General features: G+C 45.1%; 1 protein-coding gene across 3 annotated transcripts in view; it reads left to right on the forward strand.

Moving 5' to 3' along the window:
• Nucleotides 1–25,125, forward strand: part of SLC6A9 (solute carrier family 6 member 9) — a 56,424-nt gene that overhangs the window by 6,491 nt on the left and 24,808 nt on the right. For 2 of the 3 annotated variants that reach the window (XM_088674100.1, XM_035124186.3), the window contains exon 2: nt 5,529–5,674. The exons of the other annotated variant lie outside the window; for it this stretch is intronic. In XM_088674100.1, coding sequence (XP_088530226.1) covers nt 5,645–5,674 — 30 coding nt within the window. In that variant the 5' untranslated portion in view covers nt 5,529–5,644. The remainder of the gene's footprint in view (nt 1–5,528; nt 5,675–25,125) is intronic. 3 annotated transcript variants of the gene reach the window in all.

Raw genomic sequence — 25,125 nt, forward strand, 5'->3', positions numbered from 1 at the left:
GTTCAAGCTTATATTTGCCTTCAAAACTGCCAGAAATTTGCTTTCCACCCACCTCTTTATCAACAACAGCTAAAATTCGCAGGATGCTGAATTTTCTGGCTGCTTCTAAACTTATGTCTGTACTTCTTATGTTGTACTTCTTCCTTCCTCCTCAGGAAATAATGATGATGATGATGATGATGATGATGATGCCAACAAATTCAAACATCAAACAAGGGCTAACCCAATACATTTTGCTGCCTAAGTTGAAGAACATGAGAGTCTCAGTGCCACCTCTATCTGAAACTAACCAGACTGGTGACACGTTAGCATCCTCCACTCTGCCTGGAGGTAGTAGTTAAAGTGGTCTGGTGTGGGCTATGTGGCACATGCAGAACTGCTGTCCAACCTTGCTGCTCTCCACATCCTAAATCTGCCACCTGAGGTGAACCCCTCTCTCTGCCTAACAGTATAGATGGCCTTGTGTCCTGCCACTGCTACCTCTCTCTCCTCTTCCTCACTTGGCAGTTGTTCCCTCCCTGTGTTCTTCAGAAGCTCACTACTCGGAAGCCTAGAGATTATAGTGCACCATTCCCCCCCCCCTTTCCCAGAGCACAAGATCACACCCTTATCATTTGCATTCAGCTGGAGTAATGATCACTCCTTCATTTAATGCTGCCAATCTCTAATACAAAGTGAAACCCCACCTCACTGTAGCCAGCATGTTATAGTTATATGTTTAACGTACATCACATGCTGTGTTTGAATGCATTGTATTTAAAATGCTGTAAAGGGAAGTTTACCTTAGGCAAGAAGTTTCACTCCAGCAAAAGTGTCAGAGAAGGCTGATATTTTTTGAATTGGTTCTTGTTAAAGATTGTCTTGTGTTGGAATACAAACAAATAAACAAGGAAAGTCTCTGCTTTGGATTCATAGACTGTAGTCTTCTTCACATTTCATTTACATTTGGGATGAGACACTATGGTCATAGACACTGTGTGGTTAGGGGAAAAGAGAGGGAGGGAGAGAGATGGGGGGGGGGAATAACGATCTTCCGTTTTATTGCATAGTGTTTGCACAAGGTTTTTGTGTCAGCATCACGTGTGTAGGTCCTTTATTTATATATTTAATTATTTGTATTGGCATTGCGAGAGATTAGCAGCTTCAGAGCTTGGTTGGTTGCAGTCTGGAGTTTGCATCTGTGAGCAGTGGGATGTGTGTGTTGTTGGGTCAGATTAGCCATAGTAGTTTGTATGCTGTTGGGGTGGGATAGGTCGTTGTCTTGTTGTGCTTTATATGTGATAAAGAGGAGCTACACCAGGGTGAAGGTGTCCTCCTTTGCTTGTCCACATGCTAAGTCACTTACTCTCAGCAGCTAGAAATATTGTAACTAGACACTGGAACGACCTATAAGGAGTGAACATAGACCACTGGTACAAAAATGTACGGGAAGCCCCCCTAAAAAAAGACTGATATTTTTTCATTCAATAAGGTAAACTACCTGGTGATTCATCACGGAAGAGCTGCAGAGCTCTCACAACGGGAAGTTGGAGCTTGAGAAGCCAGCTGGCAGTAGCAGCAGTGGTTGCAAAGAAGCTCTCAATGGTGAACAAGCTTAGGATCTCTCTCTGGGTCCAGGGAGAGAAAAGTTTACTGAACTGCATAAAGGACCAGACCCCATTTCTTGTTTCCAATGTATTACTTTTGTTATTTTGCAATGTTTATCTTATTTTAACTAGTATTTAAGGTAGTTCTGCAGTAAAGCTTTGAAACTTATTCTTGTGGTGGAGAGAATTCATTTCTACACAAGTTCCATGGCAGGGATTTTACTGACCAACTCCTAACACAGTGCAGTGTGGTGACTAAATGACTAAGCTTTGAACCAGGAAGTCCCTTGTTAAATATCCCCTCTGCCATGCATTTGATAGGGGATATTGGACGAGACATATCCTTCTCCACTCTGCAGTACAGGGCTAATAATACAGACTACCCTAGACGGCTGTTGTAAGGGCAACTGACAGCTTTGAAAATGATACAATATTAAGTATGAACATAATCATGTCTCCAAAGAATGGCATATTTTTGGGTGCCAGGCAAAAAACATTCCTCTTCTTTCAGGCCTTTGGCTATTTAAAGCCTTTGAAACTGGGGGGGGGGGAGAGGCTATTATTCTGGTCTGTCATTATGTTATATATTTTTGTGTTTTTATATTGTAAACCATCCTGTGATCTTTGGACGAAGGGTGGTATTTAAATTTAATTAATAAAAATAAAATATGAATATATTTCATGTTAAGCGGAAACTAATCCATGGAAAAATAGTTGATGGAAGCAATGGGATGAGAGGCAAGTTTGTGTGCACATACTCATGAAGCTTCTGTTCCAGTTTACTGTTTTTAACTATTCAGGAGCTGCACTTTCAAGTGTCCAGGAACCAAATGTGCCCCGTGGTATTGAGGTTGCCACCTCTGTCCTGGAGATTGGGGGGGGGGGATGTGGCAGTGACCACCTCCTGTTTTCCTGTAGTGAATGTGCCACCTGTTTAGTGGTTGTCTCACAATAACATATCCAGGGCCCAGTTTTGTGTTCACAGTCCTGTTCACAGGAAGTGAAGCACAAATTGTTCAGCTTTATTGCTTACTGAATACAAATAGCATCCATCGAATGTGAAGCAAAAGGATCTAGTCTTGTCCTGGAGCTGAAATGAAGCCCTGACCCCCCACCCAACCCCAAGGCTCGCTGCATTTCAACCAAACTAGTCAGTCCGCCATGTTGTTAATAAACACCTCTCTCTTCCGCCCTGCTCTATATTTGCAAAAACCCAAACCACACACATTAGCTTAATTATATTGGTTTTCATAATTTACATTTGATCGCAGATCCTGTGGTCCTGATGTTTTTTTATTTAGTTGTTAGTGTTTCCGAATTTGGATTCTGAATTTTAATTCAATAATTTAGAGAGACTTAATGATAGTCTGTGTCTACTTTCTTGTTGCCGAGTTCTGCTTTCAGTGCCAGTTTACCCTGGTACTCGGAGCCAAGTATATTATGGAAGTGAAGAGAAGACCAGGACTCTGATGTTCATGCTTACATGTGCACATTGCCCTAGCTGGAGCCCAGGTGAGGAGAATGAGGTGATGTTTGCTCCCTGGTGACCAGAAATGTCTGATGCAGCTAGATCAGCCCCCTGGAGGGGAGGGGCACCTGGGGCCCACCATTGTAAGGCACAGGCAGAAGTGGAGGCTCAGATAGGTCTGCTAGGAGCTGAGAAGACAGAATTACCAGGACCCTTTCCTTACAGTAGCCGCATCCTTGCAGTGACGGCTAAGTGTGGTATAGTGGTTAAGAGCGGTAGACTCCTAATCTGGGGAACCGGGTTCGCGTCTCCGCTCCTCCACATGCAGCTGCTGGGTGACCTTGGGCTAGTCACACTTCTCTGAAGTCTCTCAGCCCCACTCACCCCACAGAGTGTTTGTTGTGGGGGAGGAAGGGAAAGGAGATTGTTAGCCGCTTTGAGACTCCTTCGGGTAGTGATAAAGCGGGATATCAAATCCAAACTCTTCTTCTTCTTCATTCTAAATGCAGTACACTCTAATGTACTTTTTAAGTACCTTAAAAAGAATTTTTAACACTACCCATCGTTGTGCGCATTTTGGGTGGTTGGTATTCAGTCTCCATGGGGTATTTGGCCCCTGGCATTTAACATGAAGCTGGGCCATTTGAGTTGAGGGTCTGAACAAAAGTTAATTCGGGTTTACTTTCTCCAAGTCACCTTATCTGGAATTGCATCATCTCAGAAAAGAGAAAAATGACACGGAATTTGGGTCCCCTTTGTGTGAGACAGTAGAGAAGAGCTTGCACACTTCATTCAGCTCCTTATCTCACTGGCTCAGGCTCAGCCACCAGCCAGGTCCCTCAAAATACCCACCCTGTCCTCTCTCCATCCACCTTGTTCTCTATGTGCTACAGTTTATAGAGGCATCCTTTCATGCTCTGCCCCCTTCATGACCAACAAATTCAGTTTTGCTGCCGATATCCTACAAACTATCTTGGGCGATGCCTTTGCCTGCCACAGACAGACACAAAGACTGTCCCTTTTTCGCTGCCTGGCAGTACCACCTGGTCTCTAGCACAATGGCAGAGCTGACCTGGCACGTGACTAGGTGCACCAGGGTGGAAGGCAATTGCCTCCCATCTGTGTCCTCAGCGGCAGCTGTGCCCCTGTGCGTGTTTGGTGCCCTGAAGACTTCCCCTGCCCTGAGCACTGGCTACGCTCTTTGCAGCCACGTGTGTGATTCTTGCAGCTTCTTCCCACTTCAGAGATGGGAATGGGCTGAAGGAATCAGGAATGACGGGGCAGATATAAGTGCCTGCTAGCCCAAACTCTGCATCCCCTCCCAGCCCTGCTCTCATTTTACCATCTTTGGGCATATGCTGAATGTAGACTGGGAAACGGCAACGTAATTTTTCCTGTAAAAAGAGATGGTCCTTGCAAATGCACCAGTCTTGGTCACGTGTGTTTGTGTGTGTGTTCCCCTCATTGAAGATTTAGAGCAGGAGTAACTACCCCTGGCCCAGAGGCCTGATCCAGCCACCTTCCCAAACCACCTCTCCCCCCCCCAATTGGTAAAAAAAGTAGTGCTGGTGGGGATGAAGTAAAGTAGACACGGAACTTGAGTGGTCAGGGAGGGTTTAAGCTTTCTGCTCAGCACCCTGATGGGGATGCAAATATCTCAATCTGTGGTCATCTGATCAATCCTTTGATGAGCAGAGATGGGCAATAACCCCCCTCCTTCCACATTGATCAGCTGGAGAGGGGAGCTCTGTCTGTGCGCGTGTGCATGTGAGAATGTGAGGTGACTGCAATAACGTTTGGGCATACCCACCCAATGGGTATGTGGCCCCTGCAGGACTGGCCAGGAGTGAATGCAGCCCTTGAACCTCCTCTCCCCCCCCCAAAGTTTTGTCACCCCTAACTGTGCCCAGAATTGTGCCCAGTTCTGGGCACCACAGTTCAAGAAGGATACTGACAAGCTGGAACGTGTCCAGAAGAGGGCAACCAAAATGGTCAAAGGCCTAGAAACGATGCCTTATGAGGAACGGCTTAGGGAGCTGGGTATGTTTAGCCTGGAGAAGAGAAGGTTAAGGGGTGATATGATAGCCATGTTCAAATATATAAAAGGATGTCATATAGAGGAGGGAGAAAGGTTGTTTTCTGCTGCTCCAGAGAAGTGGACACGGAGCAATGGATTCAAACTACAAGAAAGAAGATTCCACCTAAACATTAGGAAGAACTTCCTGACAGTAAGAGCTGTTCAGCAGTGGAATTTGCTGCCAAGAAGTATGGTGGAGTCTCCTTCTTTGGAGGTCTTTAAGCGGAGGCTTGACAGCCATATGCCAAGAATGCTTTGATGGTGTTTCCTGCTTGGCAGGGGGTTGGACTGGATGGCCCTTGTGGTCTCTTCCAACTCTATGATTCTAATTTAGAGGACAGGAGTCTTCTTTTGTTGTTTCATTTTCTCTAATCAGAGCTCGTTTTATTCTCCACAGCTTCCTGTCTCTTTGGTCTAATTTGCGCTTCTGTCTGAGCTCTCTGTGTAGCCTGGGAAGCCTAGCCATCAAGACGGACAGTGGGCAGCTGGGCGCTCACATCACGGCCCCCAACCATGGCAGAAAAATGCAGTGAGGGGTTGCTGGTGAGTTTGCGGGGAATACGTCAGGTTTGAGTTGGCATATTCTGCCCCCTTGGAATGCAGGGGAGGAGGAGGATCCATGGGTCTCAGTGGTCTGGGGGGGGGGTGACAGTGAGGAATTGTTACTTTATTTGTTTGCTGCTTTTCTGCACAGATGTGCCCAAAGCGACGCGCTACATGAGAACGCAGGAGTACACAGCAAAGCAGCATAGCGTAAACAGCTCAGTACCAATTCATTTAAAATCATAATATAGCAATCCCCACAAAGGAGTCCATTTCATTAATACTGTACTGTTATAACATAGTACATTCATTTCAGAATAGGTGGTACAAAGCACAGTATCAATTTATATTATTTATCAGTTGTTAAAGCACATTAAGCCAGAATTAGATAGAATAAAGCTTTCCAGTGCAGCCAGGTATTCATAAATAATATAGCCAGCAGGCAGTTCCTCAGATGTGTCAGGTGCTGGAAATCACAGCCCTATATTTTACAGCTATCGGTATAAAAAAGTGTTAGATGCAGATGCATCACAACAATCTTAAGCAGAAGGGCAGTGGATATAGAGTCTGGGAATTCCCCAAACTAAGAAAGCACACTTGGCTGCCTCAGGTGTCTATGAAAAGTCATATAATTGTTTATATCTTTGATATCTGATGGAAGGGCATTCCACAGGGTGGGCACAACTACCAAGAAGTCCTCATGCATCTGTCCATTTCCTCTCCCCCCAAATAGCCTGGGAAGTGGAAGGCAGGATGTGCCTTCCGCAGGTGTCTTTTACCAGAGCTGGGCTCTTCTCTTCTCTCATAGGTGGAGTGATGCTGCTTCCCTTAAAGCTCTCCCCCCCCCCCCCAGTCATCAAACATTACCAGGGAAATATGTCGAGTTCAGCAGGTGGGAAATGTTAGCCCCCATCCACACCGCTGCGTTGTTTGTTTTTTGGATTTCTACATTTACTGAGAGCGAGGCTCCCAGGAGACGCCTGAAATAGCCTGCACCCCAGCCAGGGGGCACCGTGCCAGTTTCAGGCCCGGAACATGTGGGGGAAGGGGAGTTTGGAATAGCTGCAACGCACATACACCAAAGTCCCTTGTTGCATTCCATCCATAGAGATTGCAGGTCTTCTCTTCTGCAGCATTTCACAGGCACGCTCATGCGTTCCTTTACACATATCCTCTCATGTGCTGCATTATATTTTTCCTGCATAAAACATCATTTTGCAAACACAGAGCACTCAAACCCTGGCATTCGTGCATACAGCACAGCACTGTATGGTCTGTGACCTGCACACACTATTTCCTCCCCCAAAATTTTTCAATCCACATGTCTGCGTGTGTGTTGGAATTGTTTTTAGATGTTTTAATTGTGCTTTTGCTGCTCTGCTTGCTGACCTGCTGGCTCTTTTTGGAGGAATGTCAGGATACACATGTAATAAATAATAATACATCAACGCATGCACAGACATATATTCTTGCACACAAACACATGTGTAAAGTGGTGGGCCCTTTGGATCATCTCCATTCAACTGAATGTGATTCTGCTGATTATAAACCAAGTCAGGCCAGCCAGCATTAATCAAAATAAAAGGAGATGATAAAGGGGTGAACCACCTGCCCAAGTGCTGTTCAGATTGGCTGGTCCTAGACAGCAAAGGGTGTGTGTGCGAAACTACTCAGATTCCCATATTTGCCTGGTTGCGGGACATTTTGGACTCTGCATACTGTGTTAGAAAGCATCCCAGCAGGCCTGCAAATGTGTGCACATGCTTTCACCACTAAGAACGCTGCTCCTCTTTTGCTACATTGCAGTGCTCTTTGTGTGACATGGTATATAATGACTTGCACATCCTTGACATAACTTTTATACTGTTGTTCAATGCTCTGGCTGCTACTTTTGTTTATGGAGTCCTTTGTCAATGTTGTTTTGTGCCCTGGGGTGGGGAGAGGAGGGTGTGCAGCGGGGAGAGTCCAGCGTAGCTTTGGAGTATGACATATATTCCGAGTCAATCTTTAACCAATTCTGCAAGTCAATGTTGTCAAATGGGAAAGAGGATGTTTGCAGAGGCTACTAGGACAAGGGAAGGGGTTGGACTAGTAGGTGATCCTTGGGATCCCTTCCAACTTTATGATGGGAAGGTGAATCAGAAATGCCCCTGCTTTTCACCCCTCCCAGTCACTTGGCGTTGAGGTTTCCTGCTTGCTCTCATGCAGTTCGTGTAGTGTCTCTAGGTCACTGGGGCAGCCACTCGGAGCTTTCTGGCCACAGAGAAGAAGCTAATCCCCTCATTGAGCTGCCTAGACATAATTGAAATAGCGGCATAAACCCATCACCCACTAATCTCCTATCCCTAGACAGTAATAGTATCTCAGAGCCTAAAGCTTCTCTTTGAGGTCCAGGGAAAGAATGGGACAGCTCTCTCAGACACTTCTTTTTAATGGGGCTTGATTTGCTAATGTCCACATTCCCCAAAATACCAAATAAACAAGACCTTGGCACAGGATGTCCCAGTCTGGGAACCACAAGCATTTCCAAGAAGAGACAAACAAGGGGTGGTGGTGTCAATAGCACATAAAAACCCTGTTGGTCACCTCCCTCACCTCTTTGTGTCCTGTTCTCCATCCCCCAGTTTGTCCTTTTGGGTAGTTCTCTTTCATTTGACGAGCACTGGCATACTTGTGGTTGCGTAGGATTTGCCCCCAGAAGAGAATATTTCCTGGCTTTTTCAAGGGTTGTCTGTCATGAAGACATAACTTTCATATCTCACAGCATTCAGCAATTGTCATAATGCCTATTTCTGATAGGTATGGCAAAGCAAGACAATGATGCAGTTGTGGGTGGGAAAATAGTTTTGGGACACTTGCTTCTTTCTGGAGCCAGAGTAGCCAAGTCTTGTTCCCCATCTTTTTGCATGTTTACATGTGTCATGAAATTGGCTCTAGCAATAACTCTTTTTTGGGGCTCTTTGGGACTGAATCTTTGCAAAATGCCACCGATGCAGCTGCCCAGTTCCTTTGCTCTATATTGGCTGTGGATTAACATAAAGGCAGTAGAGACTGGGAAGTGTTGTTGACACACAGTGAGATCCAGAAGTGCTAGTGATAATTAGCCTTGGATGCTCCTTTCCATTCATTTGGCACTCTTTGCCGCCAACATCAGCCAGCAGTGCCTGGGGTTCTGATGTTTGGATGGATCAAATGCCCAGGTATGCCCAGAGGTGCCAACTTTGGTCTATTTACCGTACCTCTTACCCAAAGTGACATTGTGTGGATCAGTCTGACGTGGAAAATTACAGTTTTTCAGACTGTTGGGGAGATGGAACAAGCTGGGCACAAAGCCACAAGTGAGATGATTGCCTGGGCCAGCGATGTCATTCACCTATAGTGCTAGCATCTATTTTGTGGAATTGATCAGTGTTTCAAGAGCCAGGTTTACAGCTATCTGTGGTGCAATGGGGTTTCTCCATCTGGCCTCTGCCCTGTTCAATCAGCTACTAGGAAATCTGTGGGTACATAGTATTTCTGTCAATGGGGCTACAGTGTAATTCCTGCTTCTAAAGCTCTAGGACTATGTGAAAGAAGGAACCATTCATTTTAAAACAGGGAGGAGGAGGAAGACAGGCCACTGAGGAGTATCTAGGTTAGTTCAGCCATTGAAGAACTGTGTGTTCATAGTTCTGTATGTGTATGTGATGCTCCCCAAAACTGATGTGGATGTTCCTCCTCAAATTTCCTTGGTATTGGCACTCTGACTCCAGCCCTTCTGAGTACGTGACTCTTAGTCCTGGACCGGCCTTGTTTTTACTTTCCAGCACTGCTTGCCTCAAACCCAGAGTTATATACAATGGGTAAGAAAAAATGAGGAACAGGACTGCAGCCTCATTTTATTTTATTTCATTTTTTAAATTTTAAAAAAAACCTTAAAAAGCACCCATCGCTTTGTGACTTATAGTTTCCACACTCCCTGGAAAGATTGAACTTTTTCTGATAAGGAAAGTATGGGAAAATGCAAAGAAAATAAATCAGAATGAGTGCTCATTAAATAACCAATGTTGTCTGATCGCCCTACAAACATCAGGATGAATGTTCAGTGAGCAGGCTGTGTGGAAGCACCCAGCAATTACAGAAAAGAAGCAGAGATGGTAAGACAGGGAACAGTTATGTGTCAGGTGTTAACTCTACCTCTCAGTGCTGTGCTGTGGAGCCAACTTCTGAAGGATTTTGTTTCGGTTCTTTCTGATCAAGGGGGTTAGGGGTGGGAATCCTGATACTGTATGGCATTCCTACCTCAAAGAGGTTGCTGCAGGCTGGGAAATGCTTTCAGGTGCCTCAGGGAAAGGCAGTACTGTATCAACATTTTGGGAGTCCAATGCCAGCAGGACATTTTTAGATCACTTGGATCCTGCTCCCCCCTCCATAGGTTCTGCAAATGGGGCCATCATAGTACAGCTTGCAAACACCAGGATGTGGGCAGGACTTGGACCTGAGAAAAACAGCTCTGTCCTGCTGCTTCCTGAGTCCGGATCGACAAGACCTGGGCTTCAGCCAGCTACAGCCATCCCTCCAGGCTGCCTGCAGTGGGATTGGGGCCCAGATAGCAAAGGGGGATGGCCAGTTACTAGGGTGGTGGAATCTGCAATGGTGTGTAATGGACTGCAGTACCTTTAATTCGGCTGGGAACCCTGATTCCTAGGGAGCTGTCAGGAGGCACAGGGAATCCTGGAGAGGGTACTAAGCAGAGGGGGAGAGAGGATGCCGAGCTCTTGAGGCAGCTGCCTTTTTCACTGGAATGGGGATCCATTCACAAATCCCCTTTGCTGCCCTGACACTGCCTGATGGGTGTGTGTGTGTGTGTGTGTGTGTGTTTTCTCCCATTGAGGGGGTGGCATTTCCCAACCCCCCAGCAGAAGTCAGTGCCAGACACTCTCTCACTTGCTCGTTTTTAGGGACATTATGTTTTGTCCTTGGATTTGCCATTGCCTTTGTTTGCACAGCAACCCCTGCCAGCGCCTCCTGACTCTTGGGCAGATTCCCTGGCTGCCCGGGGGCTTGCAGCATCTGCTGGGGGATTTTTAGGCAGACGGGGTGGGTAAAGAGGGCAGGGGCATCCGTGGCATATACTGCAGCGATGACCCGGGCGGTTGTCTTCCACTTAGGTGCAGGGTTCAAGCCTAATGAGGAAATTTTACTTCTGGGTTTCAAGAGATTCAAGCCTGGCACATGCCTGCCGGCCTCTGGCCAAACCACCCCCGCTGTGGGTGCTGAGCCTTTACTAGGCTGCGGAAGCTCCTCTGGCTGGAATAATAAGGGGGGAGCAGAAGGAGGGGGGTTGGTGAGGATTTTCTGCCTGAGCAGCCCTGGAGAATTGAGGCCGGGCTGTCAGCGGGGCCTGAGAAAGTCGCCTGAGGATGTATGTGTTTGGCACAGGCCTCTTTCCGCCCCCTCCTTACCCACTTCCTTGACCCATGTTCTCCCCCCACACCCATGACAGAGACGATAGCTGCCACCTGTGAATGAGGCAGCTAGATAGGACCCGGTCCCATCCTTTTGAAATGCACCTACCGTATCCTGAGGTGTTATATGTACCTGGCATGCCAGCCCTGTTGCTGATATTCACAGTGTAATCCAGGATAGATGATGCTCAACTGCATCAAGTTGTCTGTCTGCTCAGGCAAAGGTTTCTGTCACTCCAACCCCTCAACCCCTCCAGCATGACCTGACTCACATATTGAAGCCTTACACCACTCTTTTCAATGGGCTTCTAAGGGGTGCCCTGCTTGATAGAATATTTGTGGGATCACTTTTTCTCTCTCTCTCTCTTTCCTCTGATCTGCATCAACTGAGTGGAAATTTAGAGAGAGTTTATTGAAGCAAATTATCTGTGATGTGCCATAAGATTGCCTAGTCTCCCTAGCTACCTCTTATCTATCTGTGCTGTTGGTCAGTGTCCCACCAATGTATCTTCATCACACTGGCATTCCTGCAAATATGCTTGGTTGTTGTCATGCCATAGAACAAAGAATAAACATTTAACATGGAACACAATAGCTAAAATCCCAAGAATCCTAGCATCAGGGTGGATTTGATTTAAATCAAACTGATTTAAATCACGATTTAAATCACGATTTAAATCACTAGTCAGTAAGGCTTGATTTAAATCATAGTTGATTTAAATCATAAAGACTAATTCTTGCTGGTATAACTTTAATATGCAAGTAGATGAAGATTTTTAGAATAACAACTTTTCATATTAGTTTTTTTATCCCCAGTTTAATAGGTTAATCATTCATATTTGGACAACTTTACTGTTGTACTTAGGAAGGAGAAAAATAATCATTACCTTAATAGTAACAATTTAAATAGATTTATTCAACTGAAACAATAACATTTCAGCAAATGTTATTTGCTTAAACAAACATCCATGTTTGTTAACTAATTTGGCTAAACAAAAACAATATATATATATTTTAAGAAACTTAGACTGTCAGCCCAGCCTACACATGATAAACTTAAATACTGTCCACTCCAAACAATCAGAAAAATATTGTTTCTATTCTATTCACTGAACTTCTTGAAACTTAGCACTGAAGGGGTTGCTTCTGTATTCATAGGTTTGTAGAACAATAGGATTAAGGTCTTTTTCTCAACTCTGTTCATGTTATAACATTTTTGCTGTGAAGAAGAGGCATGTGATCTCTGTTGAGTCAAATTCAGTTTTGAGAACTGCAAAAGTAAACCAAGCACCTGTGATAATATCTTGTAGGCAGAGAAACTGCCCAATAATCTTACAAAAACCTCTGGAAGAGCATGACATTGTGAATGGATTAATGGAATTTATTTACCCCCAAAATTAAACATACACAACCTTATACTACATAATTAAAAAACTAATCTTTGTTTCATGATGGAATAACCTTTGGATGGTAATATGTTTTCCTCAAAAAGCATTTTATTTAAAAAAATCCAATTTAAATCCAAAAAATCGATTTAAATCAAAAAAATCCGATTTTTTTGATTTTTTTTAAAAAATCATTGATTTTTATCCACCCTGCCTAGCATGCTTAAGAACGTGACCTAAGCACACTTACTGGAAAATAAGCTCCACTGAACATAATTGGATTTACTTTTGTGTAAGCATGCATACGATTGCACTGTTTTTTTTTTTTAAATGGTGTTCAGGGAAGATGACCACTATATTTGAATTGCTAATAATAAAGAGTCTATGGTTTGAAATATACAGGGATTTCCACACATCTTGACTGGCAGCTTTTCCTCTGATAGATACCTGCTGCCATGCTGGTGGTGTCACTTTTCAGTAATGGCTTTTCAGCTTGCATGATTGCAGAGAAAAAATTGAAAACACATGGTCCATATTTTTAAAAGCACAGAATACAGAACATACAGATGAGAACATTAGTGTTTAAGGATTCCAAAGGTCAAAACAATAATAAGCCTAACTTATCATACTACTTACAGATACACCCCACACCAAACACCTGCATATATTCTCTCTTCCTCTTGACTTTTGTCTGAATCCCAACACTTCTTTACCATAAATAATTTAAGATAAAAATCCAAGTTTTGCAAAAAAAACGTAGAAAATATTTTTTAGCCAAGTATGTTAAAGTTTTTGTGTGTCACAGAACACAATTTCAATTTGTAGTCTTTCTTACAGTTCATTTACATTTGGTGAGAGACACTTTTGTCATAGACATCTTCCTTTTGGGGGAAATGGGAGAGGGGATGCCTGCATTTTCTGATGTTGCATGCTCAAGGTGTATTTAAGTGAGAAAGCCAGCATCCTCGGTGCCCCTCCTTCCTTTGACATGCCTTTAATAAGCAAATACATAATTTCCTATCCCTGCAGTTACATTGATTTGGATAATAAATGGACTGCCCTGGAATAGTTTACATTAATGTTGGCCTCTCCATCCCCCAGGATAGAATACACACCCCAGCATTGAACATACACATTCTTCTTCTTTGAACTTCAGATTTTGAAGTTGTATGAAAACACTGGTAGCTTGAAGATACTACTTTCGCACTTTTTTTCACATGGGAGACCTGGAACAGAAAAAAGTGAAGCTTTCCTTCCTGATTAAAGCAAAATAATTCTTTGGGATTAAGGGGGGGAAGCACCCTGGGCTTATTGAACAACTTCAAGCTGATCAGGGTTTCTAATGGTCTGATATATGAGTGGAATATGGCTTATTTTGGCATAAGCTTCCACTGGCTGGTTTCTCCCAGAGAATTAAAAACATTAAAAAATAAATAAGGTAATTAGATCTTTTTCTATTGGCTTAGCAAGCCTCCCTTCTAATCATGCGAAAACCTTCATCTGCCTGAGAAGCGTGTTGTATTATTTCCAGTGGTTACATATTTCTTTACCGCACAAAAGTCGGTCTAATAAAAGGTTTCACCTTTGGGCTATGCTCACTTCTAACTCAACTTCAAAGAAGCTTGACTGAATATAGTTGCACATTTGTGCATTATCTAATCTCCATATATACAATTTCAAATCAGCATATTTAATCTTCCTAAGATGCTCCATAATACCATATATTGTCAACAGTATAGGATTGGATCCAGGCTCAATCCTGTTTAGAGTAGACCTATTTAAATCAATGGGACTACTGTAAATCTTCTAAAACTAACTGAATATGCAAACATCCTTCTTTGGATTTTTGCTTTAATAGGGCTATTTCTTAGTGGGAGTTTTCCAATAAAGAACCAAAGGATAAGTACAGTTTACAAAAAACAGCCATAAGCAACTATAGCCATCCCCTGTTCTATGCCCCCAACATCTGGTAATTGGAAGCTTGCTGCCTCTAAACATGGGGGCCTCAATTTTTAGTTATTTTTCTAAAAGGCACTGTATAGCTCCTATTCCAAATGAATTTTTCCAGCTCTTGGATTTTGTTTTGTTTGTTTAAAAAAACACATCTACAGTTGTAGCCACAATCATATCTTGTGAAAATGGTTCTGTAAGTTAATTGTACATTAAGGCTGACATCCCATACCTCCCAATGACTAAGCCCCATTGGAACTGCGTAGAACTTACTTCTGAGTAAATATGCATAGGATTGCTCTGTAACTTGTACTTTCTGACAAGCACTGCACAAAGCAAGTCCTTCTAATACACTTTGCCAAAAGTTTTGTATCTTGCAATGGCAATGAAATATCACTGAACTGAAATTGATCAAAGGTTTCTAATCTTCTAATCCTGTCTTTGTCCACAAGAGGTTACACAGACAAAAGATTCCATAGCAGCCAAACTTGCTGACCAATTTGTATTTGCTGCTTACCATTGAATTTCCATGTTGCTGTGTTGGGCGTGGGCTGAATGTTTGAGCATCTTCTGGTCTGACTTTCACAGTGGTTCAGGAAGGCTGCGATTCACAGGTTGGGAGTATGTTTGGGTTTTAAGTTTTGATCTTGCAGAGCATTGCTGGCTGCTTTACTAAAGCTACATGAGAAATGGGAAACTCTTCTTATTCTTGAAGGGAAGTGTCCCAAGACTGCTGTTGTGGGAGTTCCCGTACATTCAGAAAAGCTGTTGCATAAGTTTTTTCACTTTTTTCAGTTGGTTTCACATCCACGAAGTGGTAACACCGACTGGATGTGTTGTTAGAGAATTAGATATTTGCATGACCGGGGGGGGGGGGGGTGTTACCTCACCTCAGTCGCATTGTTGCTGCTTCTTGGGAGGTAGAGGGTGAGGAATGAGGCGATGATCTTATTTTAAAATAGAAATGGCATGCCCCTCTACTGTCCCTCTCAGTGTTATAGGTGAAATTATGGGCCTACATATACAGAGTGAGGAATGTACCCATACCCCATTTGTCTGTAATGGAATATGTAGTAATCATTTGCAGCTATTGTCTTTGAAGTTATTACTACCGCTCCCCCATTCACACTGTACAACAGAAATGGCAGGACCTTTTACTGTCCCTTTTTAAGAGGATGTGTGAAATTATGGACAGATTTTCAGTTCACAGCATTCACCTGCATTCTGAGTAATTCATTGGAAGCCTGGCCATAACAAAATGTCAACTGAAGTTATATGCCCATCTGTTTACATTGTTTTACTCAGTTGTGTGACCAATTTTTATTTTATTTGTTTTAAGATTCGTACGCATATTTACTTTTTCATGAAACACGTGATGGCTAATGTATAAAACATATACAATTGAGCTAAGTCTGCAACTGAAAGAATCTTTTGTAGAGAGTTTCAGTGTATATTCATTTAGTCTTTATACATGTTCATCGGCTGATAATACACCTGAGCATACCCCATTGTACCTGTAGTAGGTCACTGCAACACCCACCAACACCCCAAAGATGTCCAGAGACAGGTACGTGGCCCTGTAACACAGTTATTGTGATGTAGATTGACACAGTACATGATGTGACTTTAAGGAGATTATTGGGCCACAGAGACTAGCAAAGAACACCATTGTCCTGAGCAGTGATAGGTGGCATGGACTTGTACACCTGTGCTGGATTTATCTCCAAGGGAAAGATGAGAAGTGACAGCAAAGGGACTCAAAGATGGAACCCCAAACCTAGTGTGAGGCTCTTCTGTGATAGGGCACAAATACTTGTGTGGTAGTTTAAAATGGAAAGTCGCTCTCTTTCCTGCTTTAAGTTTGTTGTTGTAAATGGTTTAAGGTAGAATGAAGTCTCTGTACATATTTCCAATTTAGAAGAATGACTAAGCTTCCGTTCAGCTCAAGATTTTTTAGCCAGGCTGGGTTTCCTGAGACTAACCCATCCAGGATTTATGTAGCCCTTGCAGAACACGGTTGTTCTAGTTTGAGATGTTTGAGCATGTTCCTTCTGTGTGTATCTCCCATTAAAAATAAGCCATTTCCAAGAGCACAGTTTCACCCTGCAGTTTAGTGTCTGATTTCCTGAAATGTAAGACATTTTTATCTGCACGGAAAGCATTTTCATTCTGCCAACTGTATTTTTCCTTCTTTGCATTGGAATGAATGTAACTAACAAGAATCAATGTGTCTCCTTTGCCCTTTGCTTTTATATATGACATAGGATTCCTATCCTGTCTAGCTCCACCTTCTGGCTGAATTAGACTCTGTTGCTGGCATGACCCTCAATTTGCCTTTTGCAGCTGTGGTGGCAAGTAGGTTTTGCAGAGTGGGACTTACTGGTTCTAAGCTAGTATTGCATGCCGACTGCCCCCACGCATTGCAGCAAGTGGCAGCTTATCACTGGACCATGCCTTGTCCATGTGTAGCAATGGCAGCCCCCCAGACCCCATCTGGTCTCTTCCCCCCTATCTCCGCACTTCCCTGTCATGTTCTGCTGTCTCATTCACGCCTCATTGGGCTCCTTGGACGTTGATGCTCAGGAAACAGCTGGGGTGCTCGAAGCCATAGTAGGGGAGGTGGTGAGGCTTAGCATTCTATCAAAAGCAGTAAAGACAACAAGAGCATCCCTAAAGAACAAGGCAGGTCAGACTGAGTCCAAAAGGGGAGACTGAGAATCAAGTTCTTGGTGCCCCTATGAGGAGCCCAAGTTGGAAGACATTTGTTGTGCCATCTTAACTTCCCCTCTTTTCCGCTGCTCATTGTTGTCACCAGATGGTCAGCTCAGTGCATGGTGACTTCATAAATGGTTACCATGGAGATGGCTTTGATGACATCAAGAGGAAGGGAGAGCAGCAGCAGGATGGGGCATGTGGTTCTTGGAGGAAAGGCAACCTGGGATGGCTCTGTGGGACCCCGCATGTCCCTAAAGCAGCTTTGCCAATCTGGTGCCCTCCAGCCGATGGGATTTGTAGTCCAAAACATCTGGAAGGCACCAGGCTGGTGAGGTCTGCACTATTGGATAGGCTTCCCTTTCCACTTGGATAAGTTGTTGCTCTTTTCCCTTTGCATCTCAAGATAGTGGGATAAAGGTTCAGAAAGTTAATCTAAGCATATCTGGTTCATCCAGAGCCAGAACTGACCTTAGATGAGGCATTGTTAAAACATGGTGGGGATTAGGATATATTTAGCAGCACTGCACATTCGCAGAGAGGATTGCACCCTGTCTTCCTGCACCCTAATACCACTGTGATACAAAGTCAGAAGGTCTCAGTGAGGAGTGGAACGGTACAAGGCAATTAGTGATAGCTAGTTTTACTCAGTGTCTACTCTGAGCAAAACCCAGACTCACATATAGGAAAGTGTTTTACACCAGGTCAGTCCATCTAGCTCAGTCAACAAGGATTGGCAGAGGTTCTCTAGGGTTTCAGACAGAGATCTTTCTTTGCCTTGCCTGGAGAGGCCAGGAATCGAACCTGGGACTGTCAGCATGCAAAGCATTGGCTTTGCCACTATGCTATAGCCCTTCTCTACTTGAAGGAGAACCTGCAGGAAGGGGTATTGATGAACCCCAGGTTTTTTGCAATGGGCTCTGGCTCTCCTACTCCTTTGCCTCTTTGGGGGGTGCGGGGGGGGGACTTTTTAAAAGCAAGTTTGCATATAGGACAGCTGGGCACACTGCAGAGTTCACTACTGGTGAACCCACTACCTTAGTCACCCGCTACCTTAGTTTCCCATAAATACGGTATCTATACATTTAAGTTAGCATATGGAGATTGAATGCAAATTTATGTCATGAACCCATGTCTCCAGCAATACGCCTGCCTAAGGGTTTCCATTTATTTAAATTTGCACACTGCCCTATACCTGTAGGTCTCAGGGCAGTTCACAACACAAAGTTACAATATACAAAGCAAAAAATTCGTAAGAAAAATAAAGCACAAGATACAGGATAAAAATAATCAAAACAATAAACAATTGTGATGTATAGACACTAGTAAACAATATACTCCCCAACAAAAGCCCCTAAACAATGCTCCTGCCCACCCACAAAGACAAACAGAAAAATCCAAATTAACATATAACATTTAAAACATTTTAAAACAACCCCACCCTCCCAATAAAACAGCTCCCATCCAAGTTAAAACCACATCCCCGTGAAAACAATAACTTTAACACAAAGGGGCTGCTCACACCCTCGTTCCACCCCTACATTGCTGCCACCAAAGGGATAACTCGCCTTTGCTGTTGCCTGCTTTGGTGTTGTGCCCCTTTTAGGGGCAGCCTTGCCGAGAGTGGCCCCACCCCCAGACAGGCAGGCTTCATAGGCCTGCCCCAGCACTGATCTTTTTTCACCTGTGACCTCAAACCTACCGTCTTGTCATAGTTCTCAGTATTCTCTGAGTGGCAGAGCTACCTGGCCAAGAACACAGACGCACACATCCAAGAGCGGCAAGGAGAAAGAGGCACCTTGGCTCTCACAATCAAGCCTTCGACACCAGTCCAGGCCCAGTGCTAGATAGCTGTATCCTAAGCAGACTGTGGTGTTATATACAGGCCCCTGCAGAGGGGCAAGTGGCTCCATACACTTGCCATTGACCTCAGAGGGCTAAGATGGCTGTGGGGCAGGACCTACAGTGTCATGCCAAGAACTAGACTCAAGCCCGGCTACACACACACAGAGAGAGAGCTCTGGCTTCTTCTCAGCTCTGTGACTGGCTGGGCTTTTTGGGATGCCCTACAACAGGTGGGTGCAGGCAGAAGTCCCTATAAGGCCAGGGGTGTGTGCCAAGCCAAGACTTAAATAGCTCAGCAAGGAGTACTGTATGTGAGCACTGTGAATGAGTTGTTATGAAATCTGTTTGGGCCCAGGATGCCTGCCTCTGCAGACTCCAGCAAGACTGGAATCCTGTGCCAGGTATTACTGCCTCCAAGGAGTCAGGCCAGGCTGAAAGCACAGGCTCTGAGCCCGCACTGGGCTTGGGAGGGGCTGCCTGTGGCCGGGGGGGGGGGCAGAAGCGGGTGGAGTCTCCCCCACCGCAGGAGTGCGGTAAGAAAAACCTAAGCCCTTCCTGGCTGCCTTTCCCTCTTGGCGCCCGGCTGCTTGCCCAAGCACTGTGGGGTCTGAGCCCATCTCCCCCCCTTCTAGTGCTAGCTAATTGAAAGGGAGGGGCAGCCAACAGCTGGATGCTGCTAATGAGGCCTCATTAGGCCAGGTCAGGCTGAGCTGGCTCTTTCACCACACTGAGTGCCTGCTGGGCAAATGGGGAAGGGCTGTGCCACTATTGGATGCAAAGCGGAGCAAGAGGCCCCACATGCACCTTCAGACCTGCATCCCAGAGTTCTCTCCATTTCCAAATGGAATTGGGAAGTCCGGGGGGGGGGTTATTTGCATGTCAGAGTTGGGGATGTTGGGGAGGAGCTGTAGCTCAGTGGTAGAAAATTTGCTTTGCATGCAGAAGGTCACAGGTTCAATCCCTGGGGAAGGCAGGAGGGGGGATCTAGGTGGACCCCATGGTCTGACTTGATAATAGAATTGTAGAGTTGCAAAGGACCCTAAGGATCAACGCAAGTTGATAAATAGGTACTGCTGCAGCAGTAAGGTAAATGGTGTTTCCATGCGCTCTGGCTTGTGTCACTGTGTTTCATTGCTCCAGAAGCAGTTTAGTCATGCTGGCCACATGACCTGGAAAACCAACGCCGGCTCCCTCGGCCTGAAAGCAAGATGAGCCATAGTCACCTTTGACTGGACTTAACCGTCCAAGGGTCCTGTAGTCAAGCCCCCTGCAATGCAGGAATATGCAGCTGTCCCAAACAGGGATCAAACCTGCAACCTTGGCAGTATCAGCACCATGCTCTAACAACTGAGCTATCCAGATGATGTACGGCAGCTTTCCATGTTGCTGTGCATGCAAGACTCAGATAAGCCAGATCCCTGCCCTGGAGCTGTTTGCTGCATCTCTAGCTGAAGATGCTTATAGCCCTGAGACTGCTGGCTCTGCAGACAAGTGGATATAATGAGAAGCGTTATATGGGAACCATTTGCATAGAAAAGGTACCCAGTTCAGTCCCCAGCATCTCCAGGTAGAGATGGAAAAGTGTTCTGGCTGAAACCTTAAAGAGTTGCTGCTAGTTGAGTGTAGACACTATGCAGGCCATAGATAGACCAATGGCCTGGCTTTGGTATATGTCAGCTTCCTAGGTCCTGGTTCAGTGGGATCTGAATACTGAATGCTGGGAAGGAATGAGCCACAATTGGAAGATGAAGTGCATCTGTGCCTCTCAAGAGCAATTCCACATAGGACCCTTGGAAAGCAAATGGAAATGGGCTCATTTTGCTTGGTTTAGTCATGCTGGCCAAATATATCCTGACACTGCCTTGCACCCTCCAGCTTCTTTTGTTTGTAGCCTGAAAGCATGTGGAATTTGCTGGGATTCCACACTCTTTTTTCGTTCCCTCTGAGTCTTTACCTCATTCATGTTTGTTCATCATTTACCAAATACACTTTCTGCAGCAGGGCAAATAGCCTAAGGGTGATTTAGATCAGGGGAAATGCTTTGAGCGAGAGGGGTTGCATGCTGCCTCTCACAGCAGTTCTGCCCTAATCCAAACTTAAATGAAAACCAAAGCACTGGTAGATCTGACCGCAGATCTCCCAGATAACATGATGAGCTTTCCCTGTGTAGGTTATCACTTGTTGGGAGGAGCCACCTTTTGTCCACGAGAGTGGAGACTAGGCTGCATGCAGGCCATACATTTAAAGCACATTAAAAGTAACTCATTGAGGGTGCTGGGAATCACAGCTCTGTGAATGGATAAACTATGGTTCCCAGGATTTGGTGGTGGTGGGGTGTAGTGATGTGTTTTAAATGTGTGGTGTGTATGCAGCCTTAATAGCAGAGGAAATGGGTAGTCCTAGGTCCTTCTGGGAGTGTGGGTTCCTCTGTGTGTGTGAGAGAGAGGGGGAGAGATTGCAGCAGTAGAGGAGAGCCATGTGGCTGGGTATGGAATGTTGGCGGGTGCTGGGCAGCGCGGTGCTGGGCACTGGGCAGGCGGGGGCAGCATGGTGCTGGGAGAACTGAGCTGAGAGTAATGCCAAGTTCATGAGGGAGAGGCAAGCACATTATCGCCCCAGTAGCAGCGGGGCTGGATGTGAAGGAGGCAGCAAACAGCCACAGCTCTAGCAACGCCCCAGGATACCGGGAATGAGCAGCCAAGGGGTTCCCTGCCCCCAAGAGCAGGTCAGTGGGGAATCTTCCCTAAAGCCCTAAAGTGAGGGGGAGGGGAGGGAGCCATTTTCCAATGGGGGAGGAAGGATTTGGGTGTGTGTGTGTGTGTGTGTGTGTGTGTTCGTTCGTTCGTGTTCCACAAAGAAGTGAGGGGGTCCTGTTGCTGCGGCTGCCACAGCAAGTTAGAAAAGGGGGTAAAGGGGAGAAGTTAATGCCGGAGACTCAATGAAAGCTAGTAACCACCCTCTCTCAAAGCCTCTTTGTGCTGGCTCCCGGGGAGACAGCGCAAAGAGGTGAGGAATTGCCAGGCTCAATGTGGCTCAGGCATCACTGCCAGGCTGTTTCTCATGAGGGTGGGGAGGCATAAAACAGTTTGGGGGCTCCAGGCCATAAACATACAGGAGAGCGGAGGGGGTGGGCTGCTGCTTGGCTGCCGTTCCATCCGCTTTATGAAGCCAGAAAGTCTGCATTAAAGGTTGGTGTGTTGTAGGTGTGAGTGAATAAACTTTCGTGGCTGCACATGTGCATTATCCCCCACCTTTCAGTAAGGTGGCCTTTTTCTTCTTGAGGGCTCTAGCTCTTGCTTTCTTGTAGTGCTCCCTTCCATCATCTTACTGTGTGTGTTGTGCAGTAGCAGGAAATGCTTTCCAGCACTGCTCAGGCCTACACCTTTGGGGTCACCATTGTAACCTCACAGCTTATATACACAATTCAAAGTGTTGGTGCTGACCTTTAAAGCCCTAAACAGCCACGGCCCAGTATACCTGAAGGAGCATCTCCACCCCCATCGTTCAGCCCGGACACTGAGATCCAGCGCCGAGGGCCTTCTGGCGGTTCCCTCACTGCAAGAAGCAAAGCTACAAGGAACCAAGCAGAGGGCCTTTTCGGTAGTGGCGCCTGCCCTGTGGAACGCCCTCCCATTGGAGGTCAAGGAGATAAACAACTACTGACATTTAGAAAACACCTAAAGGCAGCCCTGTTTAGGGAAGTTTTTAATCTGTGATATTTTAATGTATTTTGATATTTGTTGGAAGCCACCCAGAGTGGCAGGGGAAACCCAGCCAGATGGGCAGGGTATAAATAACAAATAATAATAATAATAATAAATAATTACATTTGCCTGCTGGAGGTGTGGGGAGCTGCTGTGTTTCCCCGTGGCCTCTAGAGAGAGCCAGAGAACAGCATTGACTGCATGAGGGGCTGTAAAGGCCGTGTAGCTATTGGTAACTCCACATCCTGCTCGCTTTAGCACAGGGTTGGGGAACCTCTGGCCCACGGACCAAACTTGGCTCACCAGAGGTTCAAGTAGGGCCAGCCACCCCAGCTGCCCCACACCTGATGTCATATATGATGTTAGGTGCGGGGCAGGTAAGATGCAGCTGCCAATGCATAATCAGGAATCTTTAAGTGCACTCCTTGTTGTGAATTATCAAGGGAAAACAGGCTTGCCCACCACCAATTTGTGGATCGGAAGCCTGCTGGATTGGCTGCATGTGGTGCTTTGAAGTCATAGCTTTGAGACTTCAAAGCACCGAATCCCTTGTGCAGTCAGGTGATTGACAGATGGGAAGCCTCACCCACCTGTCAAATTTGGCCTGTGAGGCTAGATCAGATCCTGCTAAGGATCTGGCCCATGGAGCCAAGAAGTTTTCCCTCACTTTTCTTAGTAACACCTGTCCAGAGCTTTTGATGCTCTGTGTGGAGTAAAGGGGAAGCTTCAAACACTGAAGCACTGATTGCTGTGCTGGGACAGTGTCTGTGGTCAGGGGTTTGGACAAGGAATTTATCTGCGCCTTTGAACAGAGGCATTCTTGAAACAGATTGCCGGATCCATGCTCTCAGTAACTTTTTAAAAGTGAAAACAACTAAATGCAAGAAGAAAAGGCGTCAACAAGGCCGACCCTACCATTAGACAGAGTGATGTGACTGTCTCAGTTACCAGGTGCTGGGGTGCAATGACAGCAGCCCCTTGGATATTCCTCCTGGTGAGTTCCCGGACCATACCATTTTGTTGAGGTCAATGCTGCATGTGCCTTGTGACTTGTCCTGCAACCACAGAACTAGTCTGCTGCCCTCAGGTATGGTGGACACTATACCATTCCTAGTATTGAAATAAGATTTAAATGCTAGTCTAATTGGCTTCTGTACATGGAATGGTGAGATGCCATTTTGCCCTTTGCCTCAGGCAGCAAAATGTCTTGCATCAGCCACAAGCAAACAATACATTTATATGCATGGCTTTCAACGCAAAGTATAGTATAGGTTGAATAGTCATATTTTTGGTGATTTGTCAGCAGTAAATTTAAAGGAGAGGAAATTGAACCTTTTAAAGAATGTATTAATACTGATTTGGTTATACTATCATTTTCACATTTTCACAAGAGATATCAATACTAGCAAGAAACTTCAAATACTGGAAGCCAGCTGCAATTTGTAAGTACCTGAAATTTGTAAGGGGAACACATCATTTTTGCACTTCTAAAAGAAGTCCCACAGCCAGCAAGAATGACTTTAAAAAATGAAAATCACGTTCAGTTCCCATAGTTTTGGATGTACCAAGAAATATACCATGAAACTTTAAATGAAGTATCAGAATGACTACAAGTACAAAAGATAAATCAACTCATTAATTAAGATTATTGGGGGTGGGACCTGTTACTGGATTTTTCTCATAGGACCTCAGAACAGGTTTCACCTTTTTAGGAATGATATCTAGGAACTGTCTCTAAAAAAACGGAACACCAACTTCACCAAATCTCAACACCTGCAAGCAAATGTATTGCTTGCATCACAACCAGAGCCATCGTGATTAGGATACTCCCTCCTCTCCCCTTCGGCAAAGACTTTTGAGTTTCCATTGCTATTTTTATGTGAATCAGTCTTGACTGCACCCTTCCGAAGGCAAGAGCCTAAACCAGGGATGGGGAACCCAGGAGTGGCTCTGCTACGAAACTAATGAAGTTTAAACTTCAGGGCCCCTAATTCCAGAGGGGCCCCGGAAGCGACTTTCATTCACTTTGCTTTTAAAAAAAATGGGTCTAGTAGACTCAATTTGAGTCACATGGCTAAAATTGATTATTTGTTTTTGTATATATTTCTCAGAGTTTTGAGAGTCAGTAGCAAGGATGTTGTTAAAAAAAAAGATGTTGTAAAGATTGTAAACAACCCAACTGAAGAAGATAACAGTGGTTATCCAGACCTAATTGCTGGTTGCAAAGGGGCTCCCATAACCATTCAAGCTTCAGGGCCCTAAAAATTAAGGTCTGACACTGGGCCCTCCAAATAATTGCTGCACTGCAACTCATCCCTGACCATTGGACACGTTGTCTGGGGTTGATGGGAGTTGTAGTCCATCATATGGACAGCCACAAATTGCCTGTACGTGGGCTAAACCTTGAC

Source organism: Zootoca vivipara, chromosome 7, assembly GCF_965207765.1.
Source record: "Zootoca vivipara chromosome 7, rZooViv2.hap1.1, whole genome shotgun sequence".
NCBI classification, from domain to species: Eukaryota; Metazoa; Chordata; class Lepidosauria; order Squamata; family Lacertidae; genus Zootoca; species Zootoca vivipara.